Genomic DNA, 18,096 nt, shown 5'->3' with positions numbered 1-18,096 from the left:
ATGAACAGCACGGAGCTGCCGGGCCACAGCTCGGCATCGGCCACCTCCAAAGAGAGACGGGCAAGCTGTACATAAAGACCAGAGGAACCATCTCCTCTTGCTCCCCCCTTCCTCTTTAATTTCTGGAGATCAGGATGAGACCAACCTAGAGACTGATTAAAGCTCTGGAGCATGAGATTTAATATCCAGCTCAACAGTTTTTTGTCAGCAAATTATGACTCTGAATATTCCATCCAATTTCTTTTATTTGAAGGTTTATTGGTCACATGCAAGCAGTTTCCTTCCAAGAAATGAAGGGCAGAGAGGTTGGTCACCAATGCAAAGCCTTTCCCATGGGAATGGGTGGGTTGGGAAGGAGCAGGACTCACCGGACACCCGAGCCCCCCCATCCGCATCCCCCATTGCGCTCGGCCAACCTCCAGCATCCCAGGCAGAAATATTTACGTGACTCTGTGCTCAGAGATGACCAAAAAAGGTCTCGACATTGGCATTTTCTTTGTTGTATGCACATAAATAATACATGGAGCCTGGCAGAAAACTTTTAGTTCCACTGTTCCCTCCCCCTAGAACTCCACGAAGGTAGGAAATGCCAAACAGTTCCCAAACGTTTATTATTCTTACCAGCAGTACCGTAGATTGAAAATACATACAGCTTGCTTTGGCCTGAAAACTCGGGGAGATGAAGTGAATACAAAATGCCTTAAGTTTCGCCTGTTTATCAGCTGACAGCAAATTTACACCTTCGCCCTTACAAAACCCAAGCTAAGGAACAGAAATAATATCTCTCCACCAAAATCAACACAGCGCCAAAGGAACACAAGCAGAATCGAGTCCTAGAACCGGGCGGACAGCCCCGGACTCCACGTCTTTTCAGACAACGACTCCAATCACAAGGCACGAGGCCTCTCCAGCAGCAGAGCCGGTCAAAGGCTCTGGAACTGTAGCCATAAGGGATAATTACAAACTCGTTTGAAGGGATTTGTGACTCTGATTAAACCTTTGCTCTGGTCTGAAATTTACTGTGGCACAAAATGTCTCTGCAAATGAAGGTTGTGGCTTTTTTTTCCCCATTCTCTGCGAAAGAAACAACAAAACAAATTATAGGGAAAAGAAATCATTTTGAAGTTCTCAGATTAAAAATAACAGTCCCTCTTTAAGCGTTTAAATACCTTTAAAATTAAGCTGCTTTTAAACTCAAATTGTACAGCTTGTGAGTCCATAAACTACATCGGCATCTGCAGTCACATAACTATTATAACAACCAACTTGTTTCAATTAGAGGACTCGTGCGCTGCCACGTGCGAGATGTTCATAAATATCTGGGAATGAATAGCTCGAGACTGGTTTTTATGATGCAGATCGTCCCTGCTCGGTCACTGGTTCGGCACAGAACAGTGCGGTGGACGGGGAGGCACAAGCCCTGAACTCCGTTCGATTTTATGGGAACTGAAGGATCTTTTTCAGGGAACAACAAGCCCCCAGACTTGTGCACGCAAACCTCCATTATTTCAAAATGCGCCGTGTTTTTTTGAGCCTTGCTCAGCTTGGTCAGAAGACTTTCCTCTGATGTTGGCATAAAAGCACACAGGCCATCAGAGCTGCACTTTTTCATATAAAAGAGTGTCAGGTTGCTGTGTTGTGCTCAGCTGAGCTACAGTATAATGCAGCGTCTCACCAGAGAGCTGAATCCGAGGCAGAGCGGATTAATGAAGAGTGGATTGCTGCTACTCAACAGAATACTTTTCACAGCGTGTGATGGTTCCCTTAATGCACTGTGCCGTTCATTGACAAGTTTATTTGCTGTAATACAAATGGTATTTGCAAAATTGGCTCATGATGGCTCCCGTCGTGCTGATATCCGGCATGATGAGACAGTTAGATAAAAGTGCATAAAGTTACTTAAAGAGTTTATACTCTTTGTGCTTACCCCAGGCAGATCCTGACGGGATCAGGAGAAATTACCTCCTGCCCTTGTACATAAAACTTGCTCTCTAGCCATCAATGATACATTTTCTCGACATTTTCCTCCAAGACAAAAGACTGGCATGCGCTGCACAAGAGATTGGACTAAACAGATGTGCACTTTGCCTCTATGCGGGCAATACTGCTCGCTGGTGGGGAAACGAGAGCTGCAGAACTGGGAGAGAGCTGGCAACTGAGAGCCTGAGTTCTGTCCTGTGGCTGGAAACCATTTACTACAAGCTTGTACCTCCTCATCTGCAAAATGTTACATAGCTAGTCATCCAGCACTGCAAAGACAAATACGGCTGAAAGTCCTATCAAGTACCAAACGTCACTGCAGCGGTGTCAGTGGCGGTTCCTCCTCCCTCCGTGTGGCACTGCCAGCAACACCAGGTCCCCAGACAGCAGCTCCCTTTCCAGAGGATACCGGTCTGAAACCAAAGATGACACCTGGCACGGGTTCTCAGATCTGGGAGGGTGATACGAGACCATCCTTCCTGCTTAATCCTCTCCGCTTTAAAAGGATTAAGAGATGAACCACCGAAAACCTCTGCAACTTGTCCAAGCACATGCGAAGCCATCATTGCCGCCTTGGAGAGAAACTCCTGGTTTACACAGGGAGCACTGGCTTCCTCACTGACCAGCATCCTCCACTCCATCTCCAAAACCACTCTGAGCTAAAGGTTTCTCACCTTTTCCATGAGATGTTTCTATTGTCCACGTGCAGTTCAAGTTATTTGGATAAAAATCAGGGAAGCCTGGGGATAAGATGGTACCACTGGAACCACGGATGTAACCTCCACATAGAGCTGCAAAAAAATACACAAAAAGAAAGAATTAAAGAATACAAACCCCATAATCAGCTGGAAGAATATCAGTTCTTCCAAATGTCAAAACAAAGCCCAACCCGTTGAAATCAAACAAAACGCAGAGAACAAATGTCATTGCGAGCTTCACAATTGCTGCATTGCTTTTGCAGAAGATCTGCACGTCAAGCGTTGGTCATCTCCTGCAGATGTTCTCTCCTGCAGATGTTCTCTCCTGCACCCTTACCCTCACAGCTGGGCAGCGGTCGGCTCCACTGGAAGTTGGGCTCACACTCCAGGGCTTCGCCGTCACTCAGGGTGTAGCCGGAATCGCAGCTGAACATCACCAGCGCTCCCACGTAGAAATCATTCCCGTGGCGCTGGCCGTTGACTGGGATCCCCGGATCCAAGCAATGGTCTGACTGGAGCTTCACAGCTGTGGCAAACAAACCCACTCGTGTCAGAGCCCGCGGGGCTGGGGGAAGGTTCAACTCAAAGTCCTCCCGATTACCCTCAAAGTAAGCAGATGAAATGGAGAGAGGAACTGAACTCTGCCTCCTACAAATCGATAATGTTCTGTAGATGCTAAAATTAAAAAAACCTCCAAACAATCAAGGTGGACTGCTGCTTCACTTGCAGTAATTTCACGTTCTCAATCAGGATAACGGTGCGAACGCCGGGCAAAGGGGAGAAGCGAGTCCAATGGGCTCTGATTGAGCCCATTGTGCTGGAGAGCGCGTAATTACAGGAAAAAACTTGCACTTACTTTCGTATCGGATCTGAAAGCCTATGTCAGAGTGGCTTTTGTCAGTGGTGAAGAGGAGGTAGAGGTAGTTGCTGGTGCTGATGAGGAACTGGGGCACTTGAGTCCCATCATAGACACCGATCAGTGGTGAAGAGTAGGACCGGCCATCCCGCACTTCCAGGGTGTCATAATTCACCTCTGTCTTAAATCTGAAAGGGACACAGGAATATGTCTGTGAAAAACCAGCACTGCTAATTTTTCTTTATTGCAGTCCTGAATGTGCTCTAATAACTAAAGGCAGCACAGGCCACGGGGCAAGAGGTGGCTCCGTTTCTATTACACTGCCCGAGCATCTCTCGGAGAACACGTCATTGCCCTCCTATGCATTTTGGTTTCTTTCTGATCCTTCACCTGCCTCATCTGCTGACACCAAACACTCTTTGCAGCAAAGTATCTAATGCAACATGAACAATCCCTCTCAGACAAAAGGACCCCAGTTCAAGCAAGCGCAACCCCCCTCGAACACCCAAATCTAGGGCAAGGCGAGAGACTCGGCGCTCCCGCGTCAGGGCAGACCCTCAGTGCTGCTCCCCGGCAGGCTGAGCCCAGCAGAGCTCAGCCTCCAAAAGCCCGTCCCACGTGCGTCTGAAATAGCACTGCAAATTAGCAGGAGCTAGTCAAAACAAGAAGGGGGAAATCGCCATCTTCCACCTTTTCTTCTTGAATGGTGGGCGAATTGTCATGTCTTGTCAGGAGTTAATTAAAAAAAAGATAAAGATAGAACCTCACAGCCAAACCCAATGCTGAGCAGCTCGTTCCCTTTCCCTCCGGGGGTGGCTACAACTCAATGCTGCTGGAAACACCGAAAACAACCGCAAAAAAAGGGAAGTTTTGAGAACCATGGGGTGAGCACCTGTCGAACGTGATCTTGATGGGGTAGCCCGGCTGCGCCTCGATGACCCAGGCGCAGCTCAGCGAGTCCTTGTAGAAGCCCGGCCAGCCCGGGGACAGGATGGTTCCGCTGGGCGACGTCAGGTGTCCCCCGCACGGAGCTGAGGACAAGGAGAACGACACAGTTCAGGTGACGAGCACCACGGAAACGCGGCAGGATTGCCCGTGCCCTCCCCGCCCGGCGGTGCCGTCCCGCTGTGAGACAGCCTTCATGCGTTGCTGTTTCTCACGTGTTAAAAATAATCAGGGCCAGATGAAGTAACAATGCTAGCTGGTGAGAAATTGCCTTTTCAGCTTAAGCTGAAGACGTAGCAGCCTGCTGCAGTATTTGTGGGAGTCAGTATCCTGACCTTGTGCGGCAGCTCTAAGGGGACAGGGCATAATAATAATAATTATTAGATATAAAACCAGAGAAAACTGCAAGGTCAGTTTGCATTTCAGTAGTTGCACGTGTCAGAGAATCTTTCATATCTGTGGTAATTGAGTCATGTCTTTTCTTCCACAAGGGACATCACGAGACGACGGCAGTTATTCCACTTTTTGTTCCCTTGTGCCATCAGCAGAAGCTAAGGGCACATTATTATCTTTTCTGGGAAAAGGACACTGGATCTGGTGGACCAGAGGTACAAAATCCTGCAGCCCTAAATAACCGCAATGTATCGTCCTTTAGAAATCAAACAGGATGGAGAAGCGTGTCTGTTCCCCTGCTCGGCACCACAGGATCCATCCATCCCCAGGTGTTCCTCCATGTCCCCCCAAGTGAAGTCCCTGGTGCTGGTCGCACATGGCAGCGTCACCACGTCACTGTCACCGCCTTGGGAGCCCCCATGGGGCAGCACAAGCCTGTTGTCCCCAACAGTCGCTGCCAGCGGAGGCCCCAAGGGGACACGGATCCTCCTGAGCAGCTGCTGAAGCACCAGCCCCGGTGCGAGTTTTGCGCAAGGGCTACGAAATATCCCACTCGATGTGACCTTACCCACCCGAAACCTTCACTGCTGATCTGAAGGACGCCAGACGAAAGTCACTTGATCTCAACTAGATCTGAACCAATTATTTTTTGAACAAGAGGCTCCTTTCTGCCCCAAAGCTACACGATTTCCTGTCAGGACTTCTATCCATCTTTCAACTCTCCTTTTTTTAGGTCTCTTTCTTCCCCATTAATTTTTTCAAGTGCTAACCAGTACTTTAGATCTATATACTTCCTCCTTGTGTAAAAAGACTAATTAAAATGTACACTTAATCGAGTGAGTACTGAAGGGTGAGTCAAAGGAATCACCGCTGTGATCAGAGAGAAAAGCACGAGTTAATGGCATAAGGTTATCAAAGCTTCCAAAGACAAAAGCTGATTAAAAGTATATTATTTAATGTATGTTTCCCTTCTACACTTACAAATACATAAACGTAAAGGCTACACGCTTGTGAAAGTAATGGAAACCCTCAATCAAACCTACAGACATTTTATTGTCAGGTGCTTGCAAAAGAAAAATGATACAAGAATATAAAGTAGTCCGGCTTCTTATTATATAAGAAGTTATAGAACACAATTGATGCCTTCTCCTTTCAGTCTGAAAGACAATGGACTAGATTGTGCAATTTCTGCTGCTCATCCATTTGAACAATGCATGACCAATTACTGAAATTATTTCTCAGTATTACAGTACTATTTCTCAATAGCACAGTACTTGTTATTCAAATTGCTGCAAATACCAGCGCAGGGCATCACTTCCCTGAGAACAGAGGGCAGGGGAAGAGTTTTCACTTCTAATGAGCTCTTTCCTTCACGTCTCCCTCCCATAGCAGAAGCTTTAAAGGACTAGGAAAAAGCTTCGAAATCTGTATTAAAGCCTTTAACTCAACTCTCTCATTCCTAGGTTGGTTCTCATAGCGGTTGTCGCAAAGAGATGTAAACACAAGATTTTTAGCTCTCAACTGTGTGGATCCATTAGACAGGAGTGATGCACCACCGGCACACGCTGAAGGGGTGTGTGTACGAATGTTTGCCACGAGTTCAACTTTTCACAGTAAAGATCTGTACCTTTCGCTTCTTTACATATTATACATTTTACATGCAGCAAAAATCAGGACAGAAAAAATATCGCCATTTATCTTCCAATCTCTATTCTCCAATTCCCTTCATGACAAGAGCAGCAGGGAAGGTTTTAGTCATCAGTAAATCAAAGCCTTTTATTATTGTTATTAGAAAAACACCTGTTGTAACAAGAACTGAGCTAATAAAAATAATACCCATCATTCATTTCACAAAAAATTAGAAAACAGAGTTCAGTGCTTGTGATTATTGGACTGGTGCTTCCTCCTAAGCAAACTCTTATCGTTTTCACCCAAACGGCTGCAAACACAAGTGGATCGTTCTCTCTCCAGGGTTCACGTGCAGACTGGTAGGAAAGACGATAAAATTTACCTTCGCATCTGAGCACCGCGTTGTTCCAGACCACGTTTCCTTCCTTCAAGATGCAGGTGATGGTTTCCGAGCCGTGGGTCCTGATGAAGCCGTCGTCGCACAGGAAGGACACGGAGCTGCCGAGCTGGAGACTGTCCCCAAATCGCTTCCCGTTCACAGGGACACCGGGGTCGGGACATTCGTTGTGTCTAAATGCTAAGAGAGAAAGAGAATAGTGAGTGACTTGTTCCCCCTGTCCCTGTCCAATTCAAAAATAACTATGCTGGACCACAAGCTTGGGGATTTAACATAGTTTCATGTCTTTCTTATGGAGATGATAGTATTTGATCTTGCCCCTGGACAGGGGACAACATGGACTTGAATTCGGCCCGGGAAAGCTAAGATTAAAACCATTTGCATCCAAGAGGGGCCAGAAAAGAGCCTGCGGAACCAAATTATCTTCTTAGAAATCTTTTGCAAGTGAAAATGCACAAATACTCAAAATAGAGAAACATTTCTGAAAACTCTAAAAATACCGCAGTGCGTGTACCTAGAGAAGGGGACATAAGTTAACAGTTAATGAGAAAAACCAAAAGCTTTAAGGCTGTGTGTTAAAAGTAAGGGTCCTCTCAGCATGTTCTGAGATTTACTGCCACCGTCCCCGACCTTGCTTGTCATCATTACTGGGATAAAACAAAGGACACACAGCAATTACCTTTCCAGGTGCTGCGAAGTTGTGCACGGAATTGCACAATCGTTTAAAGGCCTGCTCTTTCCCAGCAGCTAAAAACTAAGCCAGCCAACCAATCAGAAAGTGAGTCTATAGCCTTAATTCCCCATTAAGTGCATAATTATGTGCTGTATCTTCATATGCTGGGAGGTGGTCTTCAGAGATGAGCAGCATATGAAAGATTAAAGCCTCCAGATTAATTACGCACACACTTTTAGTATCTTTAATGCACGTGACCAAATTCAGATGAGTTCTGAATTTCCTACTGACATGGTTACTTGTGTAATATCTTGTTATATGCAGTGCTAGAGGGGAAAACACGGGCTGAATCTGTTCCTCGTGCTCTTGTATCTGTCCCTTGTAGCAATACGCGTCTCCTCTCTCACATTCAAACAAAGGCAAAGATGGAAAGGTGTCCGCGAAAGGCTTGGGAGCTCCTTTCTGTAGCCCAAGCAGTCAGAACAGATTAACTCACGTGTACTTAAGAGTCATTTACAACAATAAAAAACTTGCTTTAAAAATGTCTTTGTAGAAGGGACAGCCGCAGCTCCCCGCGTTTCTGGACGAGGTGTCTCCACTCACAGGGTCCAGGACTCAGTCCTGGGATGTGATACAACCGCACACCGAGTACTTCATCTGATGCGCCTTCAGCCTGCTGTAGTGTGGCAAATGATTTCTTAAGACCCCCGGTTTCTTTTTTAAATGGAGGATTTGCAATCATAGCTAGAAAGGCTATTAATTTAGCTGTGCCACTAAAGGCTATTATAACAAAGTCATTTATCAGTTCTGCTGAATAGGTTTAATAACACTCTCTAGAAAATTATAGGACAATATGGGGATAAAATTACCATAGCATTCATTTGAGATTTGAAGACCGGACTTATGTGAAGCCAAGTATATCTACAGAAGCTTCAACGCTTTATACCCTAAGACACTGCTACATGTTTTATCTTCAAAGCCTTGCACGCTTTTAAGTGTCAGCAAACGTTGAGAGCACTGACTGATGAACACAACCACCCGAGATCTAAGGGCTGGTCCTGATCTGCACCACGTTGTCCATGTGCACTGTCACAGGCACAGGAGCGAGAGCAGAGATCCCGGCTCACACCGCGGCACTTGAGCTTCACAGCCAGAAAGACCTTGTGCCATCAGCTCTAAGCTTGAAACCAATCCTCAACGACACAACCACAACTCTAAAGTAACCCCCGATTTTCAGGCTTGCTCTGGATTTGCAATGGTTTTAGTGAGATCAAACTCTTGCCCATGAGTCCGCAACAAGAATTTGGAGCTCGAAGTGAGAACAAGAAGCAGAGATGAGGCACTTACTGGTGAAGGTTATGTTGAAGCCTCTCTTCTCCATGGAGTGGTCAGTCTGGAACTCCAGCCTGGCTACGTGACCGCTGCTGGTCAGAGAGGAGGGGATCTGGTTTCCTGAGAAGGTCCCCAGCACCGGAGATTCAGCAGTTCCACCATCCTTCACAGCCAGGAAATCAAACTGAGGCTCCACGTCAAAATCATTGAAAGCCAAGTGAATTCTGCTCTCGGGTTTCGCTATAATTAACCAAACGCAGTGCAAGCTGCTTCCGTATTCTTCAGGGTAATTTGGCGACAGCACGATCCCAGATGGGGTGGTGAAGTTGAAAAAGCAGGAAACTGCAACAAGAAATCCCCATCAATCACGCGGCGCGGTGCCCCCACAAGCTGCTCTGCCACGTCCCCCTCCCCTCAGCCCCTGAGCTGGGCGATTCCTGCAAATTCCCAGTTGCTTTGCTTCTCAGAGCCGGTTACAGAAAGGAAGGGCTCAGTGCTCCATTCACTGCTACGTGTCAGTGATTTATTTGCATGGGGAAGAGGTGACTCCAAAGTAGGCTCCAGTCCTGGTTCTGGTTGATTTGCAATTTCGCAGCCTGACACAGTTCTGCCCCTTTGTGTAGCTTTGTGCCGTGCATGGTGCAGCACGGGTTTCTTTTACTGCAGGAAGAAAATGTCACTGAGCCAGGTGGGGATTTGGTATTTTGCAGGCGAACCCTCCCGAATATCCCTGAGAAAAAGCCCACACGAACCAAACGTGTGACTACAGCTAGCGTGAAATAAAATTAGCATTAAACGGGTTAAGACTTTGTAGTGGCGTCTTCTGTTGTGGCCACAACTCAGCTCAATCTACAAAACCTGAGCTAAGGCACTACCCCATGCAGACCATGCTTTCCAAAAGTACCGGGGGATCGTGAAAAACCAGAGCAAGCCCTGGTGGGCTGCAACCCACAGCTCCCCTTCCCATCGCAAATAAATCACTGACTTCTGCTGGGCTAGCATGTTACCAAAAAGAGGCATCAAATGAGCCTGCCGTTCCCATGAAAACAATTAAAACGGGTCTTAAAAGAAGCCGAGGGGAAGAGTGCACATGAAAAAAACCTTTAGCTCTCACGGGTTTTCAATATATACTGTATTCCAGCTGACGAGGTGCATTAATTTGAAAAAAGCAAGGCTGCCTTTCAAGTGGTATCTACCCAATGTTTTTGATATTTCAGGTATGTATGCTTTACTCATCCTTTTCCCTACCATCACCCTTAGTAAAACCCATTATTTAGAACATATATCTCACTAATTCGTGGCAAAAAGACATCGCGCAGAGGATGAGACTGGTTTTAGTTTGGCATTTATACAATTATTTGGTTCAATGCTCACCCTCCCTCTATTATTTTCCCCTCTGTCTTCCTTCAATGCTTAATGGTTTCAGATCAAATAAGATGGACGTTACCATGACATTATCAAGGCTAAGAGCTACACAATCTATTTCCTGCTCTAAGCAACAAAGAGAGCAGATTAAAGAGAAAACAAACTGCAAAATATCTTCAGGCTCTGGGCTCTTTACTAGATACTGAAATATCAAGGGATGCTGTCAAATAATTCTGTCTGCACAAGCTCGGTATAATCTGCCTAGGAATAGTTATTGAAAATAAATGTATTCATACACAGCCAAACATCTTAGCGGCAGGAACCCCTCACAGGAGCGAGGTATCTCCTATAAATTTTTCAATCCGAAGCGGTAAATTAGCATTCATACAGGACCTACAGGATCACCCAGCAGCAACAAGAGGCGCGGTTGCTGGCGCAGCTCTTGCGGCTCAGCACCGGTGGCTCATTTCGGGAAATAACAACAGCAAAGAACTTGCTGACAAAAGAAAGAAAAGGGGAGTGAGGGAGGAACATAAAATTAACCTTTGATAGATAAAATAAAATGACAGATTTCAAAAAAAAAAAGCCAAAAGCCTCCACTGCGGGCAAGTAAATGACAATTTCAGTTTTCCATAGAATAACAAGTGCAGGTGACAGCCAAGGCGCAGGTGGCAGGACAAAGGCCATGTCGCAAGCCCATGGTGGGCACCGGCGTATGAGCTCAGCTATGACCAGCCCAGGAAGCCGCTAATTATCCAGAAGGTTCATTAGGGCGTCTGCGATATGAAGATTTTCTCTATCTTTTTAAGCAGGAGAGGTTTTTCTTCAGTACGAACAAGGGGTTTTGGCCTGGGGCTGCACTGGGATCCACGTCAGCCGCTGCTTCTCCAAAGTGCTTTGCTGGACACTTGGATAAAAGCAGCAGCTGTTTAACGAAATGTCAGGGACGGTGAAACGCGCTATCAGAACAAAGATGACAGCAGCCAAGAAAGGTGAAGACAGCTGAGCGCTACCTGTCTTGTGCTGGTTTGTGCACCCGAGGAACAAAGTGCCCCAGGGAGGGACCAGCCACTCAGAACAGGACGGACAGACGGACCCTCAACATCACCGAGGTGGGAAGAGCTGCAACTCTGAGGCCTCAAGCTGAGAGACTGAAATTAGTATTTATTATGGTTGTTCTTAAATGTTACGAGAGGAAATTTCATTATGTGCATGGCACAGGTTCCAATTTATAGGCCTATGCTGAACTTTGTCAATAATCATTATTACTGATCAACTACTGCAAAAGCAATGAGAAAAATCCCTTTATTAAATACAGCAGAATAAATCACAGCAAAACGCAGCAGAAACAGAAAGTACCCACCAAAGCCAGCGAGACCCAAGTCATTAACGAATGAGTACAAGATATTTATTCAAGTCATCAGGAACATCATCAAGATTCTGCATTCCTTTAAAGCGGTAAAACGGTGAAGAAACAGCTCATTGCCCGTCTTAGGAAGTCGCGTGGGACACGTGGCTGTGGCCCCACGGTCCCGGGGTGAGATGCCCGTGGCTGAGCGGAGCACAGAAGCATCTGGCAGTTCTCACTAGCACAGCCCCTCGTTCCTGCGCTTTCAGCCAGGAGCCATTTCTGCATTTGTCTGGTCAGTCTAAGCACAACTTGTTTCGCTTTTGTTCTGCCTTCAACAGCTCCTGTCTCCTCACAGAGCGTCTCACTTCTCCTGCCTGCCGGCCCCAGATGCTCCGCCGGAATCCAGGGCCGATCCCAGGGACAGGAAACATCTGCAACATACGGGAACGGCAGCAGCACCAGGTTCAGGGGCTGAAAACCAAGCAGGGAACCACCATAAAGATTTCAGTCTCCATGGAAACAATAGCAAAAAAAATCCTGACTTCTTTCTCGGCTTTTAGATATTGCACAGACCCTGACCACTTGGGAAAGAGCTGGAAGACAGTAACGGATTTTCTGCCTTACCATTCCTTTTTAAGAAGATCCCTCCTTTAGGCATAGCTTGCTGATGGACTGGAAAAATAGGAGCTCAGCGGGAGCTGGGTTAATAACCGGCATGGCTCACTCGGGCGAGCAGACGTCCCGAATTGCTACTGGTGCTGGAGGCTCAGGGCACTGCTCAAGCTGCGAAGCAAAGTGCTTTACATTTTGTATTTTCCTCTTTCTGCATGCGCCGTTTCCATAAACACATCTGCATCACAATGCGTTCTCTTTCTTAAAACCTTGAGGCACCAACAGGGCCAGTGGGAGGTGAGGGAAAGGAGTCTACAGCAAATATTAACTGGGAGAACTTTTTTGTATTTCAGAGCAACAAATGCTTCAGCTTACTCTGATGGAGTAGCTGTCACTGCCAGCACGCGGCTAACCGGGGGCGGGAGAGCAGGTACGGTAAGAAAAATGAAAAATAGGCAGGGTTTGAGTAACAGATCTTGAGGAAAATATCAGCAAACTTAAAATAGACTGTACAGGAGCCTCTGTGCGTGTGGAAGGGCGTTACAACACCGAAGCAGGTTTCATTTCTACCCACTCAAAACAAGAACGGCGATGGGGCTAGCAGGAATAAGAGAAGTTTCTTCAACTTACTGGAAGGTGCTGATCCCCACTAGGCCAGTGTTGGGCTGCTTGTCCTGTCCTGTTGTCACCTCTGACTGCGGAGCTGCTCAATGCACAGAGACACGACCCTGCCCTGTGTGCCCCCGTTATCCCCAGGGAACTCTCCCCGTCCCTGCGGCCTCTCTTGGGAATTGCTGGCGATGTCCACAAGATGATGGAAGTTTAATTCTCGCTTTTTGGCAAAAGCCCCAAAGCAGTTTCATGCTCCTGTTATGTACCTTTCCTGTTTTGCTCCTTTGTGCTTTAGCAGAGGACCCCGCACGTAAAGCACTGAAGTCAAATAAGACAGGCAAAAGCGAACTTCTCTGCAGCCCAGGGTTGAAGATGGCAACATAACACACACCACATTCCCGTCTTCTCGATACAGAGATAAGGGAAGCGGACAGAGACAACCTCCTCACCCGATAAAAGCAATTAAGTGTCATTTCAGATTCAGACCCACATGAAGAGAAGCAACCCATCGCGCTGAGCAATCGCTGTCAGAAATACGGACAGATGCCTTGGCACGGGACAGCTCGTTCAGAGCAGCATGAAACCCATCAGGGTAACAGTGCCGCTGATTCAATCAGTACAATAACAAGCACGGAGACAGCCCAATAAGCTGGGTGAGCAGCTGGAGCATCTTCTGCTGAGCTGTGTGCCCAACCACGGGGCTGACACCCCAGGAGTCCTCTGCTCCAGCCCTGCCCAGAGCAGCATCCCTGCTGAGGACACCACAGCTGCCCACATCTGCCGCATCGCCCCCACAACCTCAGCTCATCACCCCAACCTTCTCGCTGAACCTTCTGCTGTGCAAGCTCCCCAAGCCCTTAACAAGTTGATAGAAACCAAGAGGGCACACGGAGCAGCAGCTCCCAGCAGGAGACTCTTTCTTCTGGCTCTACAGCTGCCGGACAGCGCTGGCAAAGCAACGCCGAGGAGAGAACGGGCTCTGGTGGGACCCAGCTGGACCTCAGCGCTCCTTAGATACAGACTAAGGGACCCTTACCAACTGGCTTGACATGCTGGAAGATGTACAGCTTGTTTGAGACAACTCTCAAGGACGAGCAGAAGGGACTGGTTAAGCAAATCCCTTATACAGCGCGCAGAAAGGGAAAAGGAAAATTTTCGCATAGTTACACCAGAAAAAATGCCTGGGGAGTTCATGGGGGACAATTATAACCCAATTCATTGTTGTTAAGAAGGTGCTTAAGTGCATTCCTGCCCAGCTCAGCACTTTAAGCACACACATCTACTTAAGCAAACATGTAAATCTCAGTGCTCTGATAAACCAGGGCTGCGATGCAGACCAAGCGCTTTGAGCGAAAGCGCCCTGCTGAAAATTAAGAAGGGAATGGTCTTACATGGCTGCAACTGTGCAACAGGGCTGTTAACAAAAGCTACAAATCCCACATGCATACAGAGATCATTGTAATCCCGCCTTCGTTTAATTTGCTCCCCTCACTGCCAGAGAACGACTGGATCTCCGCAGCTGGGGGAAGTGCTCGCAGATAAGGAGCATTTCACCAGCGATTTGCTGCTCTGAACCCACGTGGATCAAGGGCCAGCAGGTGTTAACGGGTTATCTGTTATCTGTTGCACAAACGCAGAAAGCATCTAAGCCCTGGAAGTGGCCTCAGCAGGGAAAGAGCCCTTTTCTTGGCCGAATTTCAGCCGCACAAAGCCGGGATGCGACCGGCTGCTCTGCAGAGGTCAGGGCTGATGCGCTTGAGTGGTTTGAGGTCAGTGAGCAGCTCCCTTTCCAGCCGGTCTGGCAGAGATCATCTGAGTGGTTCTCTGCCATTACACCAGGAAAATCGTACCAGTGTGTTTCAGAACAGCACCAATAAAAACCAACCACACAAAAAAACCCCAAACACACACACACAGCAAAACAGCCTGGAAATACAAATTAAGAGAACCCACACACTTCTCCCAAAATCCCCGAAAAGCAACTGCATCTACAGGCAGATAAACAAGTCCGCTGTTAGCTAGAAAAAGAAACCTGTTTAAAGCAGGAGGGAGAAACATTTTGCGAGTTAACATAAACTGTCCCATCAGCACTGTAAAAAGCAAGAGGAATTAAGAACAAAAGGAATAATACGAACAGCACACAATGGATCTGGTTTCATTGGAAGAATGAGAGCCCATGCTACAGTTCAGAAGTTTAAAAAACTCCCTTATAATGAAAAAAAAAATCTCACTTTCTTTAAAAGAAATTTTCCTGGAATTTCTGATTGAAGCATTATTGGACGACAAAGGATCATTCTGATCATCTTACCTGTCCACCTCTTTAATACGGACTATGAAATAATTCCTGCTTCCTGGAGGTCTCCAGAAAGGAGTATCCAATCTCAATTTGTGAATGTTGTGGAAAACCCACCACTGCCCTCAGCAGACTGCTCCAAGCGTTAACTACTCTCTCTGTTGAAAAGCTATTATTTTTAAAAAGGCAAACTATGCTTTTATCGCTGCTAACTTAAGAGAACGCTCCCCTCCAAATTACTCTTCGCAGGGAAGGCTCCATAGGTTGCTGTGAATAGTGGGCAGGAAAGGAAGAAAACAGCAGAAAGGAAGAAAGAGAAAGAAAATAACGACCAATTGACAATTTAATTTAGAGCTAAATGAAAAAGTTGTCAAGTGATATGAAATTACATGGTTCTGTTCAGTACATTGCTGGGAAAACATCTATTGCACTCCACGTTTCCAGCTACTAATCCTGGATGTTTGTACCAGACGCTGCACACAAAAGGTTAGCCGCTCAGCTCAAAATGAAAATTTGCACTCTTTGCAAAGAGGAGCGAAGATTATTCAGCAGGTATAATAGACCATTATGGAATTAACAAAAAAAAAGAGAAGTAATTACCACTAAGGAGAAGAGAGATTTTATACTGCTATTAAGGAAAATCAGATGTTTAAAAGGCTGGAAAAATGCACAAAATCATAACAGCTCTGAAGAGAACGACCGAGTCGGTGCTGTGCACCTGGGTGGAAGGATCCTGGGCTGTGCCCACCTCCCAAAAACCAACTTGCAACTATGCCAAGGGGTTTGCTGGTGCTGTTTGCTCCGAGAGCCGCTGCACCACGTGCAACACGAGCGTGCGGGTCTCCAGCGCCGGCGGGCACAGAGCGAACGGGAGCAGAACGCACTGCGGTTGGGGTCTGCAAGCCCACAGGAAGGGAAGAAAGCGTAACATCTGCTCCAAAGGCAGGGAAGAAAAGACACAACTTAACATAATTTCAATTCGGAATGCTTTGGAAAATGCCTCCTGCTTTGTTTAGAGGAATCTTATGCATGACTACGGATCTAAGCAGGTCTACAATACAAAGAGAATTTACGATAACGCAAAGTCACCGGAAACTAATGAAGATCTAAAGCAAGGCCAGAGCAACAACCAAGACTCTACAGATCAATGGATGTAAAGTGTCTGGAGGAGTCCAGAAGTACTGGAAACACACAGCTCAAGTGACGGCCCCTCCATTTCAACCTATACACACGTATACACACACACACACATACATACCTGTGCGCACATATTGACCCCCAGCCCTTGTGGAGCTGCAGTCTAGTGACGCCAAATGAAACCCCCTCAGTTCAGTGCAGAAACCTCCACCCCCGGGTTTGCACGATGTGTCGCAGTCAGGACGCACAAACCGTTTTATCTCACTGTGCTTTATTTACCTTTCGAAAACGTGACGGGTCCAGGAAACTCCGAGTTTGCACGTCTGAGATCAAGGAATTGAACTTTTATCAGAAAATAGGTTGTTTGCAGAAACGGTTGTCCGAAAGCAAGTGACAGAGGGTAGTTGAAACAAGGCAAAAAGCTTTGCCTGTATTCGGTGAGGTGGTTACAAAGGACGGTTCATGCCATAACCTGTCGTGTAAACTGACGGCGCTGCTTGGTGCAAAGCAACCACCCAGCTAACGGTGCAGGACTGAAATTCAGGAGCTGTGGGGCCTGGGGGCAGAGCTGCAGGAGGAGGAGGAGGAGGAGGGAAGGCAGGGGAGGAAGAGCAAAGAACCTTGTCTGACTCACTGACCTGCTGCAGAACCCCCCCAGAGCACCAGCCCCTGCACAGGGGATGTGTTGGCTCTTCCTTTCCTCAGCAAGGAAACCTTGTGAAATACATTTTGGTCACAGAAAATGCTTTGTAGCAGGGCCTTCCACTGCAATGGCTCACATAAAATTCAGGTAATGTGTTTTTCCCTCCTATACACGAGTACGTTTAAAGAGTAATTCCAACCAAGTATTTGAAAGTTATGGCACTACTGAAACGCCCGGCTCCCCGACGACGTCTATCCAGACTTTCATCATCATTCTTGCTGCAGTAACTGAACTCACCGGCTTCCATTATAGCTGTAATTATGGGCTGGTTCCCCATTCATAAGCTTAATAATCTCCTCAGCCACAGGTAACTGTGCACTTCAGGTTCGATATTACATCCCTTCTGAGCTCCTGCCATCAGCGCACAAACTTCATCTAAAGAGCACAATGGTTTTCCTCAGGTAACATTTATCCACATGACATCTCCTAAGCCCATTTTGCTGTCCTTCAAGAATTCGAGAAAACCGAAAACAGCAAGAGCAATGGCCTGGATTATCCTGGGTTATGAGAACCCCTCGGCCTCTGAACACATCACAGTTCTGTAACTTTGAAAACGCAAGTGTCAGAGAGAACAACAGTAACCACAAAGCTGATTTGAGCACTACGAGGTGCTGCAGAACAGGGAGAAAGAGACTGAGTCTCCAGCCATCGCTGAGCCCAGACACCCAGCTCGGAGCACAGACGGGTGGGTGGTTGTGCTGCCCGTCCCGCTACAGAACTGCAGGTTCCCAGGCTCTGCTGCTGCTGTTTCAGATTCTCGGCTCAGCAGAGGTAATCTGAGCACAGGCAGCATGGCCGGGACACCTTGCTGAGCCAGGGGTTTGCAGAACACATGCACGGAGAGGGTCGTGCAAAGTTCCTCAAGCGCCCTATGTGCTCACACTGGATAGTTAAGGGATGCGATGACGACAGAGAGGATGAAGATGGAAGGTCTGTTATCATGAAGGCACAGACAGCCACAAATTACGGACCCACTGCAATAAGCAGATGCATTACTTAAACCGTTTGTGTTGCTTTGCCATCGAAGTCCCGGGAAATGAGTTCTCCACAATAAATTCTGTCTGCTTATAAATCGTTTGCTCAGGACAGCAGGATGCACCACAGCGTGCTGGTTAATCTC

The 18,096-nt window shown here is 47.0% G+C and overlaps 1 protein-coding gene across 1 annotated transcript in view; it reads right to left on the bottom strand.

The window, feature by feature from the left end:
• Positions 1-18,096, bottom strand: part of CSMD2 (CUB and Sushi multiple domains 2) — a 225,893-nt gene that overhangs the window by 86,559 nt on the left and 121,238 nt on the right. Inside the window, 6 exon segments of the mRNA XM_065650363.1 lie at positions 2,655-2,771; positions 3,016-3,204; positions 3,535-3,722; positions 4,427-4,565; positions 6,884-7,078; positions 8,919-9,245. Coding sequence (XP_065506435.1) covers positions 2,655-2,771; positions 3,016-3,204; positions 3,535-3,722; positions 4,427-4,565; positions 6,884-7,078; positions 8,919-9,245 — 1,155 coding nt within the window.

The sequence above is a fragment of the Caloenas nicobarica genome, chromosome 23 (assembly GCF_036013445.1).
Source record: "Caloenas nicobarica isolate bCalNic1 chromosome 23, bCalNic1.hap1, whole genome shotgun sequence".
Classification (NCBI taxonomy): domain Eukaryota; kingdom Metazoa; phylum Chordata; class Aves; order Columbiformes; family Columbidae; genus Caloenas; species Caloenas nicobarica.
The sequence above is the reverse complement of the archived record's forward strand: the minus strand, read 5'-3'. Positions and strand labels throughout refer to the sequence as shown.